This window comes from Rhopilema esculentum, chromosome 10 (assembly GCF_057945365.1).
Source record: "Rhopilema esculentum isolate cy_ngs chromosome 10, ASM5794536v1, whole genome shotgun sequence".
NCBI lineage: Eukaryota > Metazoa > Cnidaria > Scyphozoa > Rhizostomeae > Rhizostomatidae > Rhopilema > Rhopilema esculentum.
Window position 1 is genome coordinate 2,054,936 of NC_142824.1, and position 20,871 is coordinate 2,075,806.

The 20,871-nt window shown below is 37.2% G+C and overlaps 1 protein-coding gene across 2 annotated transcripts; it reads left to right on the forward strand.

The window, feature by feature from the left end:
* Nucleotides 1-2,315: 2,315 nt before the first annotated feature.
* Nucleotides 2,316-20,734, forward strand: LOC135692220 (leucine-rich repeat serine/threonine-protein kinase 2). 2 transcript variants are annotated; one of them, XM_065210298.2, is made up of 9 exons: nt 2,316-2,420; nt 6,229-6,677; nt 7,111-7,519; nt 8,104-8,731; nt 9,158-9,350; nt 11,299-11,688; nt 14,255-14,539; nt 14,994-18,572; nt 19,118-20,733. In XM_065210298.2, exons 2-8 carry the CDS (start codon nt 6,281-6,283, stop codon nt 18,569-18,571), a joined length of 5,880 nt encoding a protein of 1,959 aa, XP_065066370.2. In that variant the 5' UTR covers nt 2,316-2,420; nt 6,229-6,280; the 3' UTR covers nt 18,572; nt 19,118-20,733. The 2 variants fall into 2 exon arrangements, with proteins under 2 accessions (XP_065066370.2, XP_088966743.1); XM_089110617.1 differs by lacking the exon at nt 2,316-2,420 and adding an exon at nt 2,427-3,071 and having other exon boundaries at nt 19,118-20,734.
* The last annotated feature ends 137 nt before the right edge of the window (nt 20,735-20,871 follow it).

A 20,871-nucleotide genomic window follows, 5' to 3' on the forward strand; every position in this document is an offset into this window, starting at 1 on the left:
AAGAAAACTGGGGCATTGATTGGGTCTTTTGACGGGTGTAATGACGATACATTGTGTGCATTAAATGCTGCCCATGTGGATATTTATTTATGCGCACTAGAAGTCATTCGAAATTTGTTTAGAAGAGGTCAAAAGGAATATCAATTGATCCTGGTGACTCTGAATTCATTGATTTTAAGAAACTTTCGAAGCCGCTAGCAAAGTTTTTGAGAACATTTTATGATATTGATGGTGATCTGATAAACCTAGCAAACAGGAAATAATATGTCGAGATTGATCAAGTTAAATCAAGCACGAAAAATATAGCCTGTGGAGTACCACAAGGGTCTGTTCTTGGGCCAAGCCTATTTGCAATCATGATATCAAAAGCTTTGTAGCTCAGTTTGTGTAAAAAAGCTGGAAAAATTGAAAAGTTTGCAGATGATACAGAGGCATACTTTGTAGGCAATACCATGTGATATGTAACCTGCAGAAAATGATATTGCAATATGGTGTCGAAAAAGCTTTCTTTCAATCCACCCTAACAAAACAGAAATTATGATTATTAAAAAAAACAATTCATATCGCCTTTACAACCTGTATGGCTCAATGAATGGCAAATCAAAATTGTTGATAAGTCTGAATGTCTAGGAATTACTATTGACAAAAATTAAGAATTGGAAACCACAAGTCAGAAAAGTTTGTATGAACCTAATTGGAAAAAAGTTTTTAAAGAAACTAAGATTAATGTCAGCCAAAGTCCTAGAAGAAATTTATTTCAAAGGTCTTCTGCAAAGTGCAACGTATGGTATATCAGTATGGGCATCCTGTAATTTGTCATCAATAGCAGAGCATGAAGATGTTCGTGTTGGAGCAGCAAAACGTATCCAAAAATACCATCCTCAGTTCCGAACCATCAAGTACTCGATCGCGTATGCAAAATGGAAGTCAATAAGCTATCTATAAAAAAAGACTTTAATCTATTGCATATCAATGTTACTATGGCCCGTCAGATGAAGATATTAATTCGTTAATGCTGAAGAAAGAGAACACACAAAAAATAACCAGAAGGTGATGCTAGGGCGACCACGTTCAGAAACAGGAAGGCAGACATTCAAATATCGTGCTGCTATTATCTGGAATGCACTTCCAGAGGGGGTAAAATGTTCCCCTAACTACAATTAATTTAAATTTGCTCCGAAAAAAACAAAGTAATCTGGTAGGAAACATATCGTTCGGATCATCGTCAGTTGTTACAAAAAAAGACATTTCAAATTTTATTTATTTTTGGCAATTTCTCGTGTATTAGCAAGTACTACGTTTGTAACAAACCGTTGGAAATTTCATTTTCAACTTTTAATTTGTAGGTCCACATCAGCTTATTAGCTGAATTTCTGACCTGCATTGTAACATTTCCATTGTCAGTAAGCCCTCTCTAATAAGCCACATCCAGTGGCGTCGCCAGCTCGAAAAAAACTGGGGTGGACAAAAATAAATTTTCTCGTAAATAATATCAAATTTTCTCAAAAATAAATCAAAAATAAATACCAAAAATAACTTTTTTAGTATTTTTTACCTCTTTTGAAATATTTGGAAAAGCAACTTTTTGAAGCAGCTTTCTTCCTAATGATGGCTTTTTTTGCCAGTGTGAAAATTGAAATCGATCTGATCAGCCAAATACATCCCCCCCTCCCACCCCGAAGGTTTTTCAACTGATTTCCAGAAATTAGAAAATCGACCTCTGGGAAACTGGCGTGAACATGTCCACCCCAGTCCACCCCGTGGCGACGCCAATGGCCCCCTCCCTTTTAAGCTCCCTTTTAGGGTTGCCAAAATAAATAAGCCCCCTCCCCCGGGAGGTTTATAGAGCTTTGGAAGTAATCAATATTGCCTCGATGAAACCTTGACTAAAAAACCTGCGTGCAGACTTTACAAATACACTCTTTTTTATAAGATCCAGTAAACTTAAGTCCAGGCTGACTGTTCTTAATTTTTTCGAAAATCAGAAGCATTGCGAGTGCTAGCTTTTTGCTCCAGGGTGGTGTTCAGGCCTCATTTGCCAACAAACTGAGCTAGACAGCCTTAATTTGCTGGCAAATTTGAACATTCACCGTAAAAGCACCCACACATCGCTAAAAATCCTCGATTTTGAGAAAAATCATTGTTCAAAACTGCATTTTGCAGAAGCTCAGCCTCAGCTTTTTCTTTATTTGCTCTTAACTTTTGACCAGTTTTGAGGTTCGTGTTCTTATAAAAAAAAGTGTAGAAGGAAAGTTTCCATGCAGACTAAAGCCCGGCTGACTCCGTATAAAATTGAGGGCTGTCACTGCGGCGTTCAAATGGTCATGTGACCATCAGCATGCAGCATTAAGCATATCATTCTTCCCCCCTTGTCATCATTTCGCGGAATCCGGAGGTCGAGGAAGGACACATCGCAGAAGGTTTGTTTCGTGTCATGTACGATGTTCCTTATTTAATGATGTTGCTGTACTATTTTGAAACAAGCCAAATCATGGTATGAGGTGAATTTAGGCAGCAAATATTTTGGTAAATCTAGCTTTTCAGGAAGAGATAACGGTGTTTCTTGTTTTATAAAGTGGAAGCATGAGGAAGTGATTTGCTCGTCGTCCATGTCATGTCACCACTCGATAAAAAGCTCAGTTTCAGAGAGTACAGTTTACTTGAGTTGAAAGATATCAAACAGAAATTACCCATATATTCATTTCAAATGTCCTTCTAACAATCTAACGATTTCATGATGAAGTTTCTTTCAAAACTAAATTTGCATACTAGGCTATGTTTCGTTTTCGTTGTTCATGGGAACTATTTTCACTGGAGCTATTTTCACTGGAGCTATTTGTAGATAAATAAAGGGAAAATCGATTTCAATTGGGTATTTGAGGCTATTTTCTTTTAAGAGCAGTTAAGGAGAGCAATCTGCAGCTCCCTTCAAGCATTTGAGAAGAGCCTAGAGGGAAGCAAGAGCTATGGTTCTCCTCAAATGGCCAGGCCTGAAGTGAATGTGAAGGTAGAGGGGGCTATCTAGCCTTTACCTGTGAATTCTGACAAATTAGCAAACTTTCTGAAACTCTGTAAGTTGTGATGATGCTATTGCCCCTCTGTTCTTGGCCATAGTACTAGCCATGCTCTTATTTTATTCTTTATCTATAGTGAGGCAGCTAGTTGAATTTAGTTTTGGTCTCTCTTTTATGTTGAGATGCAAAAAATAGTACCACCATCTTCAAAATATTTGAGAGTTTCAAGATGTCAGTTAATACAAACAATTAAAATGTTATTATTACTTGTAACACCAGGGTTATCAGCTGTCCAATAAAGGTCAACAATGTCTGAAAGCTAGAACATTTTCATGAACAGGCTAAGGAGAAATTTCTAGCCAAACTGTCTAGCTGGGTGAACTGTCTATGTATTTTGCAGTGTACAAGGCCCATCCTTTTCTAATCTTGCTGGCTTTGTTTCAGGATGCATCTTATATATGGTAACCATGACTTTGCTTTAATTCTCTGGACTTTGGTCTGGTCCCTTAAATTTAAAAACCGCACTCTGTTAGAAAACATTCTCCTCATAGGGAGAGAAAACATGTCCCAGTGTATTAGTTAGAAATCAAACCTTTCAAATATAGCAATGAATTGGGAAAAGACAAAGACAACTGCCAAACCACAAGCAACAAGAAGTCTCAATTTGATCTGAGAAATCTGTTGCATACACTGAACTGGCACATGTGATATATCCAACATCAGGCAGACTTTTGTCAAAAATACCCTTATTAATCTAGTATCATACTAAAAGTCTGCTTTGAACGTGCAACGGAGAAGCTGGGAGAAAATTTTTGAATAATGAGGAAAACATTCAAAGAAGAATTTCAAGATTTTTGAAACCTGTCATTTATTTCTATTTGATAGTTTTAAAGACAATACTTTGCACATTAAATTTAAATTATTTTTTCTTACAGAGGTGGTTTCTTCAGTATTCTTGAATTTGTTTTATTTTACACCTAAATATACATGCTTCAGAAAATCTCAAGGCCGCATTTCAGAATCATCTTCAGGTACAATTTGCTTCACATTTTTTCTATAAAGACAAACAACAAGATAATGTGCTTGTGTAAAGTGCAGTAAGATTTGCTAATAGTTGCTCACAGTTGCTTGCAACTAATTTTGCAAGCAACTATATTTTATCATCAGTGATAAAATTGAAATTCCACAAGAAAGATTAAGAAAGGTCTCCAGCAAAAAATTTAAACTTGCTTGACACTATCACATTCTCTCATTGTTTGTCATCCATAAAGAAATGTGAAGCGAATTGTACCTGAAGATGAAAGTGTAATGGGGCCTTGAGAAAAGGTAATGCGTCTTATACATGGTAAGATACAGTAACAGTTATTCTTAAAATTTAGTAATATAATAAAGTTACAGTCTTATATGACAATCTGTCTTATATGCTGAAAAACACAGTGGTTGTTTATTTGCTTTCAAAGTACAAATGTTGAGCCAGAATCTTGTGAAACTGAGCAGACTATATTTTAATTGAATTTTCAAACTGAACATTAGGTTTAAAAACCATTAAAGATATTGTAAAATTCTGGAATGAAATGGATATCTAAAAAATTGCGTCACAGGCAGTTTAAAGCAACAAACTAAACAAAAGTCGAAAGGTTAAAAATAATCGAATTCTCCACTCAATGCTTTTTTGTAACTAATTTTGCTCGATTTTGGTATAAAGCCAACCACCTTAAAGTTAATGTGAATAGAAATGGATTAATTTGCTGCCATTTCCTTGCCAAAATATTACCTCGGGTTACCCTACTGTTGTTGGCAATATTTTAAAGAATTGTCATAAATGTATTTGAAGTTATACTTTATTAAAGGCATTAAGTCCTGCTAAGTAGACTTTATTTATAGGGGGTTATTAAGTTTAGGTGTAATTACTGCAGTTTCATGTGATATCAGCATCTGATATTGACAGCTTGCTGTTGATGGAAACTGTTGTTAATCAGTACTGGGTAAGTTCATGTGACTAGTTTAAGGTTAACCAATAGCATTGCAGCACGAAAATCACGACTCAACAGATTTGGGTACGTTTGGGTATACATACTCTTTCCTTTTATCATGACTCAAATGCCTTTAAATTCTATGGGATTCTAAGAAAAAGTACGCTTTTATGAACAGGCCTTCCTCTGTAGCTCCTTACATACATTTCAGCACATTGTTGTTAAAATATCATAAAAAATCAGAAGAATCTCTTTCCTTTCTTAATGTGTACAGATTTGTAGATCAATTGAAATCATATTTAGTGTTATATAATATTTACAACAATTTCTATGCTATTTTCTCATGCTTCTTTTCTATGTTTTGTTTTGGCAGTGATCAGGGTCACATTTACGTCTGTTGAAGCCCTGGGCCAAAAGTTGATTTGGGCCCCTTAAAATATACCAAAAAATTTGTGTCACATGCACAGTACTTGGCTAAACATTATCAAACATAATCAAGCAACCATAAGACAAGAATAAACTTGTATCCATTTCGCATTTCAGTACATTCCAAATAAAACCATCCAACTGCTGAAAACTTTTTGATGATTTTATTGGGGTTTAAAACTTCCAGGACATCAAAATCTGCTGCCATTAAACATAAGGAAACAACATGCTACTGTGACATTGTGGACTGTAGTTCACACTCTTTTTATGTACCCTTTTCAGCATGATGAAACATTTTTCATCAGAGAAACCTCTGTATGGCAAATTGAGCAACAAACTAAATGCAGTCATTGCATTGGGGGATGCTCAAACCAGGACAAGCGGAAGTTTCAAAAGCCCTGGATTAAAAACAAAATATGAGGCCTCCTGCAAGTGGAGCGAGCTGAAAATTCTTGTGACCACCCCCTTTATTCCATTCTTAAAATGGAATTCATTACTTTACCAGGCCCCCTAGCTCCATTCAAACACAAGATTAAAATCAAGAGCACTTTAAATGCTTTTAAAATTTTACATGGGGCCCCCCTAAATCGAAGAATTTTAGGGGGCCACTGGGCCCATGGGCAAATGCATCACTGGCAGTGTTCCAGATTGGATGCATAGTTCATGTTGGGAAGGTAGCTTCTAATAAAAATGTTGGTTGTTTTTTAACCTTCTAGTTATAAGTTGTTCCATTTTAGCTGAAAGTATCTTTATGAGAACATAGAATTGTCTGATATTTAGGTGGGATTTTTTTAGTTTTGCCTTTTCTTCTGCAGAATGAGTGTATACACAAGATGTGAACCAGGTGTGAGAATAATGTGAGCCAAAATGGCTAATCTGCCAGATAAAAACAGACTCCATCTTCTTTGTAATAATGGAAAGCTTAAACAGATCAAGGACCTACTTGCTAGTGATCCAAATGCAACCAAGCTTATCAATGAGCCTGCTGGGGTTTTTGGCTTCACTCCTTTACATGAGGCTGTAAGCAGCAGAAATGCAGATATTCTCAGAGTCTTGCTTACCTATGGTGGTCAGGTTGATGCATTATCAAATGGAAGGTATACACCGTTACATATTGCTGCTTCAATTGGGGATGTGGAATGCATAAGAGTTTTGTTGGACTTCTCAGCCAATCTTTCTTTGACTGATGAGTTTGGAAAGAATCCCTATGCAACTGCAGAGCTTAATAGAAGAAGCAAGGCTGCAAGAGTGCTGAAGACAGCAGGTAAATATTTGCCATCATGCTAGATAATTTTACTGAATCTTTTATTTTTATCAGTTTGAAATCTTTGTGTAGTGTGCTAAGTGTGAGGTTTGCCTGTTCAACACATTGCTATACTTCCTATATCCATAGGTTTTTACATCTATTCTTCTACCACGATAAGCATCTCTTTTGTCTCAATACTTCTTGTTAATTGGAGGCTGACCTCTAGCTTTGGATACCAATCCATTTAGACCAACTTGATGTCATATTTGCTTTCAACTGGGAAAGTTTTGCAGAAAGACTTAATAAAGTTATTATGGTAAATTTGAATGAGATAATTATGATAAAGAAATTTCTGAGATGCAGACTAACAATTGATGCTATAGTGAGTCAATGTGAAATTCAAAGTAGAAAGAGAAGTGCTTAATTCTGTTTTATGTTTATCCTCTTTTAGAAATTAAAAAGCTTGCCATGAATAACAATCCACAACTCAGGTCTGCAATAGATGGTCTGCAGCGTGGCAAGACTGTTGAAGAAAAATGCTTTGAAGAAGCTTTGGAACTTGCTGTTGAAAACAATTGTGGTAAAGCAGTTGGTTATCTGGTACTACACGGTGCAAGGAATGTGGAGCAGTGCATGCAAGCGGCTCTTTTGAAGCCTGCTTTATATAAAACAGCAGTTTTGCTATTGCTGTGCTATGCAGCAAAGACAGATGACAAACAGTTGGTTACATATATTTGTTCTGATTTGAAAGAAAATAAAACAAGTTTATATGATGAAAACAATGAATGTGTTTTTATAAGAAAGTTTTTGCCAGGGGAATGGAAATATAGCATGACTGGTCACAAGTTAAGTGAACTGCGGTAATTATATGAATTTATTTCTATAATACTGGTTAATTTTTTATTCAGATCATCTTTTGAACTTGTCGTTCCTTGGGAGGGTACTAGATGATAAATTAACATACTATACATATTGCAAGGCTTTATTTCCTTCGCAAAGTGCCAATCACATATTTTGGACGTCAACCAAACACAAATAGACATAGCAAGGGGTCTTACTGATTTATGTTCAGAAATATGGAAAGCACATTTTTTCAACTTGCCTAAGCTGAAAGGAATCTATATTGTCTTTCCCAAAAAGACAACCCCCACCTTGGTTGGTTCCTTTGTTGATTACTTACATATGACTTTTATTGCTAACTCTTTACTTTTTAAATTTTGCCACCAAACTTCGATCGAAAGCTTTTTCCAATGTTGGTGAAGATTGTTCCAAGTTACCCACAAGGACTGCAGAGCATATTACTAATTTAGGTGGCTAAAACGTTTTGGGGGGCTTAACATGCTAAAAACCAAGGGCAATTTTTGTATGGTTTTAAATACACTTTATGTATGGTTTTAAGTACAATTTTTGTATGGCTTAGTCTCTTTGGTTACATGCATTGCAGGAAGGCTGCAAGAAACGTCGATATGGCATTTCCAGTTGCAATTGCATTTACCTTGAATCACTTCCAAGTTTCAAAGATCATTTTATTTGAGATATATTGCAAGGAGGACGAAGGAGAAGCAGACTGGCATGGACTAGCACTGAGTCAGGTCTTACCAGAATGGATCCAGGAAAAGCTCCATTATAAAAAACTGATATTGTCTCACAACTTGCTCACAGCTGTTCCGAAAAACATCAACCAGATGGAAAATTTGCTGCGCCTTGATCTCTCGAAAAACAATATTTCAGAAGTTGCAAAGGAGATTTTTGAGCTGATCCACTTGCGCAATTTGAATTTGTCATCAAATGAAATCAATGTTATACCAAGGGTTGATAATTGGTCGAGAGCAATGAAAGTTTTGAATTTGAATGAAAACAATTTGAGGTTTTTAGACGATTCTATTTCACAGTCTGAACTAGAGTCATTAAGTATCGCAGACAACAATTTATCACGTGTTCAAAGCTGTATTTGCAAGATCAAGACATTACAATCCCTTGACATCAGCCGCAATAAAAATATTACAATTTTGCCGCCAGATCTTGCAAAGCTTCCTAAGTTAAATTATCTTGGAATCAAGCAAATGGACCAGGTAATATTTATTTTTGTTTTTGAAGTTTCGTGGATATTTATTGCTATGGCTATTTTGTAGGTAACATTTATTGGACTGTTGAACAGCGATGCTAAGCTCTCAAGGGGCTATAGATGATGCTTGAGGGATTTATATTTTTGGAGATAGTGAATATACGACAAATTGTTGAATGGAGGTGAACCAACAAAGTCTGTTGTGATACTGGTTTTCAAGAGGATATGGCTAGCATAATGCCAAATTAGATGGTTGTCAAAAAAGGAAGACCACAAACATTTATCTACTTTCTACAGGTTTGTGAGGAAATGCACATACATGTAACAACAAAAAGTTAAGTCGCTGACAACGATGAAGCCTTTATGTCACTACTGAAAGTACTTTTGGTCTCAGAAACTTTAACGTTAGTCTTTTATTTGGATTTTATTTTAGATAACCGATCCTCCCTTGGCTTTGAGAGCCACGACAAGCTTGTTGCTACGGCATTTGAAGGCGCGGCTAAGGAGTTCTGTAGAGTACTACACTATGAAACTAATGATCGTGGGCCTTGCTAATCGTGGAAAGACCACTCTTATGCATCGCATCAACAAGAATTTCGCTTTCAAAGAGAACACTTCGACCAAAGGTATATACTAGATTCATTCTAAGCAAAAATTTGAGGTTGTTTGCATAATAAAAAGAGCTTTTCTATTCCAATGCTTAACATATAAGAATTGTTGGATGTATGCATGTCTAAGGTTCAGGAGATTGGCCCCATTCCAGTATGCTTATGCCTGCTAATCTAATCAAATTAGCACAGAGAAGGGATCCGAAACTTGGAAAACTAGTCGCATTTTTACATCAATAAATCTTCAAGACTCTCTGGTGCTGTTTCCATCTAGCCGTGGTAACATACTTTAGGTGTTGTTTAAAGATGTCGAAGGAATTATTACTTAGACAAGGAATTTTTGACAACAATCGAGCAAAGTGTCTTACCAAAGTTTTGCTATTGATTTGGGTACTTTAAGCCTTGCTGAACATTTTAAGCCTTGGATACATTTTTGCAACACAATAGAAATCATGTGATTGATGACGTCATTTTCCCCAGTCATTAAAATTTTTACTTCTCTTTTTTGAAAAATTCCTAATATATAAGCTCAAATGACATTCTTGAGTTGCTGAATAACACGAAGGTCAAACAATTTCAAAATCGAGATAAAGCAACCTAAACTACGACAACCAGCCTTTGAATTCCACGTGCTTGAAACCTGCAGAACCGCCATTTTGATGACGTCATGCAAACTTTAAATAGCAATAACTCGTTATCTGCATGTCTGATAGAGTTTATTCTTTAGAACTTTTTGCTCCTATTACAATGCCAAACAAGATGGTTGGAGAAATTTTTCAAAAAAGAGAATTAAAATTTTGAGAAAAAAGAGAAAAAAAAATTTTGAAAATGACGCCATCGATCACATGATTTCTGTTGTGTTACAAACATGTATCCAAGGCTTAAAATATTCAGCTGAAATTACCCAAATCAAGAGCAAAAACTAAGATTAGACATTTTGCTCGATTATTGTTAAACATTTCCTATCTACCTTGGATGACTTGAAATTGGTTCTTAAAACTCAAAAGAGCACTGTGCCAAATTAAAGGATTGTATCACCTTTTTGGGAACATTTTGTTAATTCTTGCCTGTGAACACGTAAACAGACCCTTGGGCGTCATATCTTGTCTGTAAACAAACTCTCAGTGAGCAAAACTTGTCTCTACACAAACCCAATGGCATGATGTCTTCAAGCAGGCCATTATACATATCGTCTTGTATGTAAACGAGCACTGAGTCCTGTCTGTAAATAGACCATCAAACGTAACGGCTTGCCAGTGAACAGACCGCCAAATTTTAGGTTGTGCCGGGAAACAGACCTTCAAACATTACGTCCTGTATGTAAATAGACCATAAAATATTTCATCTTTTAAGTAAATAGGCCATAAAACATTAAGTTTTATGAACCATCAAAATAGACCATCAAACATTACGTCTTGTATGTAAATAGACCATCAAACATTTCATCTTAATAGGCTATAAAACATTTAAGTCCTGTCTTTAAATAGACCAGCAAACATTAAGTCGTGTCTTTAAATAGATCATCAAACATTACGTCTTGCCAGTAAACAGACCGCCAAGCATTCGGTTGTGCCGGGAAACATGTTAATAGACAATCAAACATTACGTCTTGTTTGTAAATAGACCATCAAACATTAAGTGTTCTCTGTAAATAGACCATCAAACATTACGTCTTGCTGGGAAACAGAACATCAAACATTTTATCTGGCCAGTAATAGTCAACAACTCATTTCCGCTTGCCCGTAAACAGACCCGTATAGAGTATTTCCTGGCAGCACTTCCTCCGAAATGACATCTTAACTATAAACAGACCGTTTAATATTACATTTCGTCTGTAAACGGGATATCAAACATTACTTCTTTTCTGTATAGAGACCATCGGACTTTTTATTGTTCACGTGTTTCCTTTTCCTATTTATTCACCATTATTGATGATAATTCATGCCAGTGCATTTTGTTGTTTTAGGTGTGGACATTCGAGATATTGTGATTCAAAAAGCTACTTTTAAATGCTGGGATTTTGCTGGGCAGGGGGAATACTATGCTACTCACCAATGCTTCTTGTCTCAAAGATCGCTGTATATGCTAGTCTGGAATCTTTTAGACGGCGAAAGTGGAATTAGTGGTCTCCGTCCATGGCTTGCCAATCTCCAGTTCAGGGTCCCGAATTCTTCTGTCATCATAGTTGGAACCCATCTTGATGAAGTCATGGAGATGCCGGGTTTCAGCGAAGAGCGCATCGCTGACAAGGTGTATGCAATGGTGAAGAATTACAGAGAGATCCACTGCCAAAGAGAGATGATTACAGCTGTCACTTGCTGTATTGAAAAACCTCATTTAGACGAATGCAGACGAAGTAAGTAAACCAATTATTCATTCATTTACGCTATCAGATAAAGTACGAACATGAAATCATTTTGGTTTACCCTTAGCCCAGTTTATTCTATTTTGTATACCAACATTGATTTAAAAACTTATATATGATTTAAAAATTGTTTAGTACTAATGTTTAGTGTGTGTTCTGTTTGGTCACCCTGTTATTTGTGGTTTTTGTAAATAGTTCTCATTGCATTATGGTGAGTAAACGAACCGCTGTTCAGTCATGCAGGGACTCCCTACAGAAATCAAAGCTCGCCTTTGTTTCTATATTTGCTCACAACTTGCTCTTTAGTTTCAAAGGTTAGCAAACTTTTCTGGCTTCTGCCATCGTATTGTTGATCAGTCTTGGCTTCTGTCATTTGGTCCTTCAGTTTCCAAGAAAGCTCCCATCCCAACGAGAAGAATTATTTTGCTCTGGTTCAATCCGATTTTTGTATAGGGGAGATGTCAACGAAACGGTTTGGGCCATCTTGTTTCCTGATATGTTCAGTATTTTATGGAAGGAGTAAGCCCTCCCCTGTAGAAACTTAAAAGTTTTATAAAACAGTCTTAGGAAAAGAAGATTTTTTTAGTTTAGGATTGGTATTTTGTTTCGGATTTCAAAGGAAGCTCAACTGAAGCATCAAACCGCCAGCTCGTCTTTAAATTATAACGAGATAGTTTGCACGCAAAATATGAAACCGTTTTCTTAACATGGCGGCAGAAGACCGAGATTTATGGTCTCTTTTTGTCTTTCGAACTTCTGCACAAAGAACTTGTGTCTGAGAAGATTTACTCAAGATGTGCTTCGATTTATATATAATACACGACAAAGTATAAATGGAAACAAAGTTTTGGCAAGAAAAAGCGTGCAGACCAAGTAATGCTTTGTTTTTCTATTCCTCATGATGCCATGTCTATTATCTTCTTTTGTTTTCCAGTACCATTATCCATTAGAATCCTTGTTCCACCCAATGGTCACCGGCTTTGTTTTTGAGAACTTCAGCATAATCCGCTGTAACTTTTGTACACTGAAATTTGTTACAAATGATCATTGGTCGGCTGAGTTGACTACGATCCTTAATAACTGCAAGCTGAACGGATTAAACAATATTTCTTTGCTATCTTCGTTGATGGTGAAGCTGTTGAAGTCATACAGCATCTTAATGTCGGGAATCGTTAAGGCGTATAGCTAACTTCACCTATCTCAACTCTTTCACCATACTTTATTTGCTGTTGTCCTTGTATGTGTCAAAGAAAATCACAATTTTTGTGCACTGGTCTGGAACAGTAGCAGGTATTTCGGTCTCCATTTGTCTCTTGGTGGATAAAGGGCAAATCAAACATTTGGCTGCAGCAAGGTCCAAGTCGTACCTGTTTAATTTCTCCGCAGGTGCTAGTTCATCAGAGCTAATGATATTCACTTATGGCAGTTGCATACAATCTAGTCCTAACATTCCTTCTGATGGCATTATCTGCTGTGCTGAGAGGCATTGACACAGGTGCAAGTGGATACAACAGAGTTGTCTCGAGATCAACATCTGCATCTTGCTTGTTCGAGTGCAACTATAAGGCCAAGAATGTCTCTCTGAAAGCTCTTTTTTCTTCCTTTAATCTTCAGCTTAATTTTCAATGATGTATCCTTGAAAGTTGAAACGACTTTGTTTTCAATTTTTTAAAAAAAAAAGTATTTTCGAGGGCACCGTCAGTTGGTTATTTCCTCTCAGGTTTTAGACAATCCCGACAACACTCTCAGGTGTACCCAAGCTCATCCGGAAAACCTCTGAAAAAGGGGTGGTCTTTTCCTTCAACCTAGGACAAGAAAACTTCTACAACCAATATAGGCCAAGATTCCTCTTTGCTGAAAATATCACAGGATCTCATACATAAATCAAATGTGTGCATGTAATTTGCTCATTAATATAATTATGAAGCGCAAAGATTCTTTAGAAAGAGCAATATTTGCAAGACAAGATTTTTGTATGCATAAAGGTCATTTGCAACTTATTTTGGAAATGTTGGCAGTTTTGTTTCACAATGTGTTCCTTTTCACTTATCATCATTTTAGACAAACCTATATACTTATAAAAATAAGAATTATTTAACTAGAACTTCAGCATTCTGCAGTAAGTATAGCTTTAGCCAAAATTGTGTGACAGTAGTATCATAGTGCAGCACAGCAAATTTTAACTTTTTTCAATTTTAAACTATTTTCTTATTGATTACCTTCAAATACGCAAAAATGAGACTTCAAACACGAAAAAGAGGCTGATGGCCCCCCAGAATCTCCGTATAACATCTCCGATTTTCGAAATCAGCACCCTTGAATTGTTCAAACGCACTTGGTCCCATAAATTTCGCTCTCTGGCGACCATTCCCCTATTCTCCGCCTGTTCTATTTCTGCTCATGGTTTGGATTCGAACTTTGCGTGGATTATACCGCATATGACCAAAACATCATTACTTTTGCCTGCAATGGCCGGTTGATTGTTACATTAATGTACAAAATAATACTTCATTCCTAATGACTGTTATAATTATTTCTCTTTTTTGTTCATCCAAAGGAATGGAAAAATTGCGTACTTTGATTTACAATGTAGCCAGTCAGTTAACCGTTGACGGTCAAATAAGCAGTCCTAAAGTTTTAGGAGAGATGATTCCATCCAGCTACTTGACACTTTCAAGGATGATAACAGAGAAACAAGCAGAACTGAACAGAGAAGGGCGCCTCCCGCTGTTGAGGAAGTGCCAGTTTGAGAACATGGTTGCTGAAAACGCAACCAAACACCCGAGTGATTATTTTGATCCCGAAGATGTCGAACTGGCTACACGATTCCTGCACGACATTGGTAGGCCTTTTTTTGCAACAGTATTTAAATTTTTTATTTTTATATAATGACTGGTCTTCAATTTTCCACTTGCATTGAAAGCAAGCATGGTATCCTTTTGCACAGGATACATTAACGCGCCCTACATTCACAGCGAAACTTGGAATATTTATATTGTCAAAATGGAAGAGGTTTAATTTGCTGTACCATACTTGATATCAATGTATGATCAAAAAATATTATTTTCCAGTTCAATTCTTCGCATTTAATGATTTTTTGTGCTGAATGTTAAGTTGCCATAACAGGATCATGACGCCAGTTCACTTTGGCTTGACAATGTTTGCAAGATTGGAAGATGTAAGAAGATGTAACTTTGTAACGTGTCTCCCATTGTTGACTTCAGATTTAACCTTTTTTCTGTAAAATGCTAATGGATTGATGCTTGAATACCAATGGTCTATTCCTTGTTTTGTAGGGCTGATTTTACATTATAACGACCCAAATCAAGATTTGAGAGACCTGTACTTCATTAGTCCTTCCTGGTTATGTGATCTTATGGCCAAAATAGTCACTGTTAAGGAAGCCCATACTTTTATTCGAGATGGCATACTTCGAGAAGAGGACATAAAGCATATTATAAAAAACGAAGACAGGAATTTCCCGCAAGAGTTTTACCCGAAATATTTACGTCTGCTGGCCCGTTTCCAAATTGCATGTAGAATAGATAAGGAGAGAATCCTTGTGCCATCGCGACTGCCTGAAAACATCCCTGCCAATATTCCCCCTTTAAAGGTGCCGAAACAAACGATCCTGCGGCTGCACCACTTCTCGTGTATACCCCATGGGTTTTGGAGCCGTTTTATCAGCAGGTTTTTGCTGTATCTAAACGACATGCTTAATGCTACGAGCCATCAAAGTAGAGAAAATGACGAAAGTGTAGGAAATGAAGGAGAGCAAGTTGAAGATGATGATATGGAATGGTGCGAAGAAAAATGGGAAAAGGAATCAAACGCCTGGAAAGAGAGCCCTGTTCCCAACGGAACAGAGAAAAGCCCTAGTCCGGAAAGCCCTAGTCCGGAAAGCCCTAGTCACGAAAAAAGTAGCGCAGCACAGGAGCCCAGTCAACCAGCTACAGAAAAGGAAGACGATGACGTCAATATAAACACTGGTAAAGTAGATGCAAGTTTTCTAATTAATGGGGTTCGCTTAGAGGACAATGAAGATTCTTGTCGTGCTTCCTCTACCTCTTTTTGGCAAGATTCAAGAGAAGCTACGCCTATTTCTGTTGGTGATTCATCTGTTTACAGTCAGACATCACCCACTAGCTGGGATCAATCTAGAACGAGCTCGTCGCAAGAATTCAAAATTTCTCATGGTCAAAAGTCAGAGGATGAGGGAAGTGTTGCCTCGACCTCCAGCATTTCATCAGAGGACTCGCGAGCTCAACAAGGAGCCAGCTATGGAGCAACATTTCATGAACAGCAATGGGAGTCTTATGACCCAGAGGACGATCATTTCTTTGAAGCTGTGGATATCTCAACTCTTATTGATCGAAAGCAATTGATTTGTTGGAGGTATGGAGTAATATTCAACCACCCAAAGCTGTTTTTGTCTGTTATGTTAAAAGAGGATGTGGATGATCGTTGGATTGTCGAAACTAAAGTTTGCAAATCATTGTTAGGATACAGAGCTCTGGCATTCACAGTGGATCACATTAGAACACTGATCAAAGAATGGTTTCCTGGCTTAGAGGGTACCGATGGTTTTAATCCATATGTCCAACAGCTGGCACCTTGCCCAGTGTGTATCAGCTGTGGCATTAATCCACCGTATGAATTTGAAGTAACCGAATGTTTGAAAGAGTCCTTCAGTAAAGAATTTTTGCTCTGTGACTATAGCCACATTCCTCGTGTCGTAGAACTAAGTGTATTGTGTCCTGACTTATTGTTTATGGATTTGGAGCCATCAATGCAGGTGGCAAGAAACGACTTGATGTTCTTGGAGGCAGATGACAACTTGCTTGGGCAAGGTCAATTTGGAAAAGTGTATAGAGGAGCATACAAGGATAATCTAGCAGCCGTAAAGCTGTTCAATTTCAAAGTGGAAATAAATCCTGATCTGGTTGAGGCCCTCGATCACTTCTATGAGGTGCGTCAAGAGGCAGTTGTGCTGAGTCGAGTTGGACGCCATCCGTATATAATTACCTTTTACGGAGTTTCTGTACGCCCTAAATTATGTCTTGCTATAGAATTAGCAACTAGGGGAACACTGAAAGACGTGCTAAGAAACCCCTATCACGTAATCGATAGAATTGTTATTTATCGTATTGCACAACAAACAGCTAGTGCGATTTCCTACTTACATTCTATGGGAATCATTCACAGAGACTTGAAGTCAGACAATGTTTTGCTGTTTTCTTTGGAGCCGGATAGCGACATCAATATTAAGCTTGCTGATTTTGGAACCGCCAATTTCATCTCTCCAGTCGGCCTCAAGTTCTTCACAGGCACTCCTGGATTCATTGCCCCAGAGATTTTTGAATATTCCAAAACGGAAGAATATGATAGTAAAGTTGATGTGTTTTCATATGCTATGGTTCTATATGAACTGATATCCAGACGAAGGCCATTTTATGACTGTGACAGTGCTATTGAGGTAAACAATTCCCTCAAAGAGGGTAAGCGCCCTCGCTTCTACAACATAGAGAATACTAAGTACTCATTGTTAACACTGACAGCATTGATGATCAAAACATGGGCACAGGAAGCTATGAAACGTCCATCCTCTTTGGACATTACCCGACAGCTGAAATCACCTAGCTTCTGTTTGCTTTATGGCAAGGCCCCACTTAGAGATGTTAACACTCCACGGCTTTTGTGCTGCATCAAAAGCAGGGGTGAGCTCTGGATTACCTGTGATGATAGGGCTGGTGCTTCTATTCTAATTGTTAACATAGAGACCACAGATATCAAACAGAAATTTGTTCCAGAAAACAAATGCTTAGCCAAAGCAAAGGAATCATTTTTCAACATTTCATCAATTTATGAAATCGACAAAGAACACGTGGCCATTATCCTGCGAAGCACCTCTGACTACGTGTCGGTCTATTCATCTGAAAGAAGGAAGCTTGTATCGTCTTTCCCGTTTCTCAATAACTATATCCGTTCTCTGGCGGTGCATAGTAGCTTCGTGATCATTGGTCGAGAAGATGGTGCGTTTGAAAGAGTTGACAAAAAGGACTTTCTAAAGGGAAAGTGGAAGGACAAGGCGACGGTTACCGTGAATGCAAAACGAACTATATCTGCTGTTACAATAAGTGAGGTAGAGACACAGGAAGACAATGGATTGCTGGTAAAGTTGCTTCTTGGTTGTGACAAGTATGTTTACAAGTATCCGCTAATTTTTGACGTTCCAAGTGAAGTGAAGCTTGAGGGAATGAGGCATGGAAACGAAAAAAATCATGTATCCCAGCTGAATGTCTCTGAAGATGGCAGGCTTTTATTTGTTGCTTGCAGTGGCAGCTCCGTTGTGAGCATATACACGGTCGAGACGCTTAACGTGGTAGGCGATGTTGATTGTGCCAAAGAGATACAAAAACTCAAACCAGGCAGTGATTGTTATGACCAGCGAGTCACATGTTTCTGTGTGAATTATGACACCCTGTGGATTGGTACTGGGAGTGGCCATATCCTGATCTATGAAGTTTATGACGACAGAGATCCCTCTCTGATCACGTGGCTGAAGCCGTACAAACTTGAGATCCGATCGTTGGTATCTTGCCCAAATCTAGGGAGAACCCCTTCACGTTTTATCGTTACCATTGGCAAGGAATTGAATCCATCTGCTTTGTGCTATGGTGAAAATGGACTGTGTCTTCTGACTGGAGCGATGCCAGTCGACCCATGTGACCCTTCATTAACTCAGAAGTCATCAAATACATCTGATAAACGGAGGACAGTCAACAAGCATCTTGGAGAATTTGATAAGCAGATGTTGCTCATATGGGATGGTGTTAAAGCAGCTGTTTTGAGACAGGTGGTTGGAGTTAATTAAGGTGGGATACCCCTGTTGTTTGAAATCCGCAGCTCTGAACTTTTTCCTTATGAAGACATTTAAAGTTAGATACATCTAGCGAATTTGATTGGCTATTTGAAGCAAACGACAGATACAAAAGCAAAATTTCTCGTAATATTCTTCTGCAAACATGTGCCGTAAAGGGAATATTGATCACATGAAATTTCTTTTGAGGTTTGTTGCCTTGCTCCCACAATACTACTCACCCGCTTATTGACGGGCCAATTCTTGATTGAAAGGTGTCCTTTTCAGTTTCTGTCAACTTCCTTTGAGTTTACAAAAGAAAGCAGAATAACCCGCGCGTTTATCCTTGCTATAAGATCAAAGCTCATTTTGAAGTACCTCCAGGAGCAGCTGAGAGTGGGTCTATTGCAATTTAAAGCTTTACAGAACTCAAGAACTAGCCTCAGCCTCCTACCATAAAACAGAACAAACTTTTATTACAATTTTCAAATATCATACTAGCCTGCTACTTTAAAAATTCAGTTTGACTGATTTGTTTAAGCACGTTTTTTCACTTTGTAGGTTCAATGAAGTTGCAGATTAGAACCAAAACAGTTGCAGAGGATAATGACGTAAAGCACGATTGCTAAACATATTAACAAGACATGTATAGATATTATTCTAATTATAGATAGTAGCAATTAAAAATTCTAAGTCATCAGTTTATGATTAATTGTCGATTATGTGCTTCGAGAGATTATATTTTTATACAGTTTTTATGAAATGTGATTTTATAGTTTGACAATATACAGTTAAATGTTTAGAAAGTTGTATTTACAGCGTTCTCGTTAGGCGGTCTAGTTATTTCAAAAGAATACATATTAGATTTCCTCTAATATCAAATTTAACTTTAATGCTCAATTTGGGTCAAACATTTTACAAAAAGTTTCTATCGCCAGACAATATTCGCATCTGTTTATCATATTTTCCTACAGGTTTTGCATTAATTCAGTTTTTTGACCGTAAGTTTGTTACAGTTCTTCGTAGTTTGTTTTTAAAGGAATAATGGTCCAATTTTATATTTGTCATTTTAATTTCAATTAATATTATAACATGATATGAATTGCATCAGTCACATGCACTTATTTGTTATTTGACTTCTTATGTTAGTTTGAATACGCCAGCTGCAACCATGATAATTTTAGATTTGCATAGTTTGTGAAGTTCAGCTTTTTCTAGTTGAACGGATTCCAAGCAAGCTTTTTTGTATTTCTCATCAATTCTCGGGCTTTGAACTGGATAAATCATGTCACCCTTGTCTGATTGACGTCCTTTGGATATGTTTACCAACCGCCAATGGAACAGGAAGAATTAGGGGTTTTGTAAGAACCTCTTTTCAAGATCATAACCAGAGAATTTATTAACATTGTGACCAGGGGGGATACCCATTTTTAATATTTAGCCGTAAGTTTTTTCTTTTAAAATAAGCAAATTTACATTTTTGGGGTCTTTTGGGGTTCCAAAGAGACGGTCAAGCTTTGCATGACCGTAGACATTATTAAATCATAGGGATTTTTGGTCCTCAAAATGGTTGTGCATTTGTTTCTGTAATTATCTCTGAGTTGATACAGCTAGAGATCAATTTTATAGATAATATCTCTTTCACGATATAGAAGCATCAAGAGATTGAGCCTTTCATCTTTGTTCTCGATCGAAAGAAAATTTTAAACAATTTTTCAGAGGGCCAAATGTCCTTTCGTATTTAACAATTCAACAATAGGGGGATTCGAGAGTAAGTGCATATGCCCGATTCGTAAGATGAAGCACTTTTATTTGGTCAATTTCTTCTACTGCAGCTTCTGCAATGTTTTCTGGCTTCTCAGCAGCTTTATAATAAGAGGTTAAGGACGTTTACAAATAACAGGGGGAGCTTAGCATACACGTTTTTTTCAAGAAGGGCTGAAAAAAATTCCCATTTTAATGTTTTATGATGAATACGGGGTATTATTTTCAAAATTGAAGCACAATACTGAGTCTATGAAGTTTCAAGTTTCTTATCCAGAAATTCGCCTTGCCTGTTCAAAATAATCTAATTCAATTTAACTCCCGTTTAAAAGAAAACAAGTGGTGCAATTTGAGATCCAGCGGAGACAGGGTTTCACAATAGAAAACGATTAGTGAATGGGTCTCCTCCAGCCTGTGAGTTTTTACAATTTAAGGTTTAAAATTCCAGAGTTCCTAAAATGTAGAATTCACACGCTTGGTATAGAGAAGAAAGTTCAAAGTAAACATGTAATCGGATTTTCGAAACTTTGGGGGGCGTCATGCGCCACGCC

Bases quoted from the DNA above. Each gene is read 5' to 3' on its own strand.
- LOC135692220 (XM_065210298.2), top strand. From the start codon at position 6,281: ATGGCTAATCTGCCAGATAAAAACAGACTCCATCTTCTTTGTAATAAT. The intron at 9,351-11,298 runs GTATATACTAGA...TTGTTGTTTTAG, and splicing joins AGAGAACACTTCGACCAAAG to GTGTGGACATTCGAGATATT. The intron at 14,540-14,993 runs GTAGGCCTTTTT...CTTGTTTTGTAG, and splicing joins ACGATTCCTGCACGACATTG to GGCTGATTTTACATTATAAC.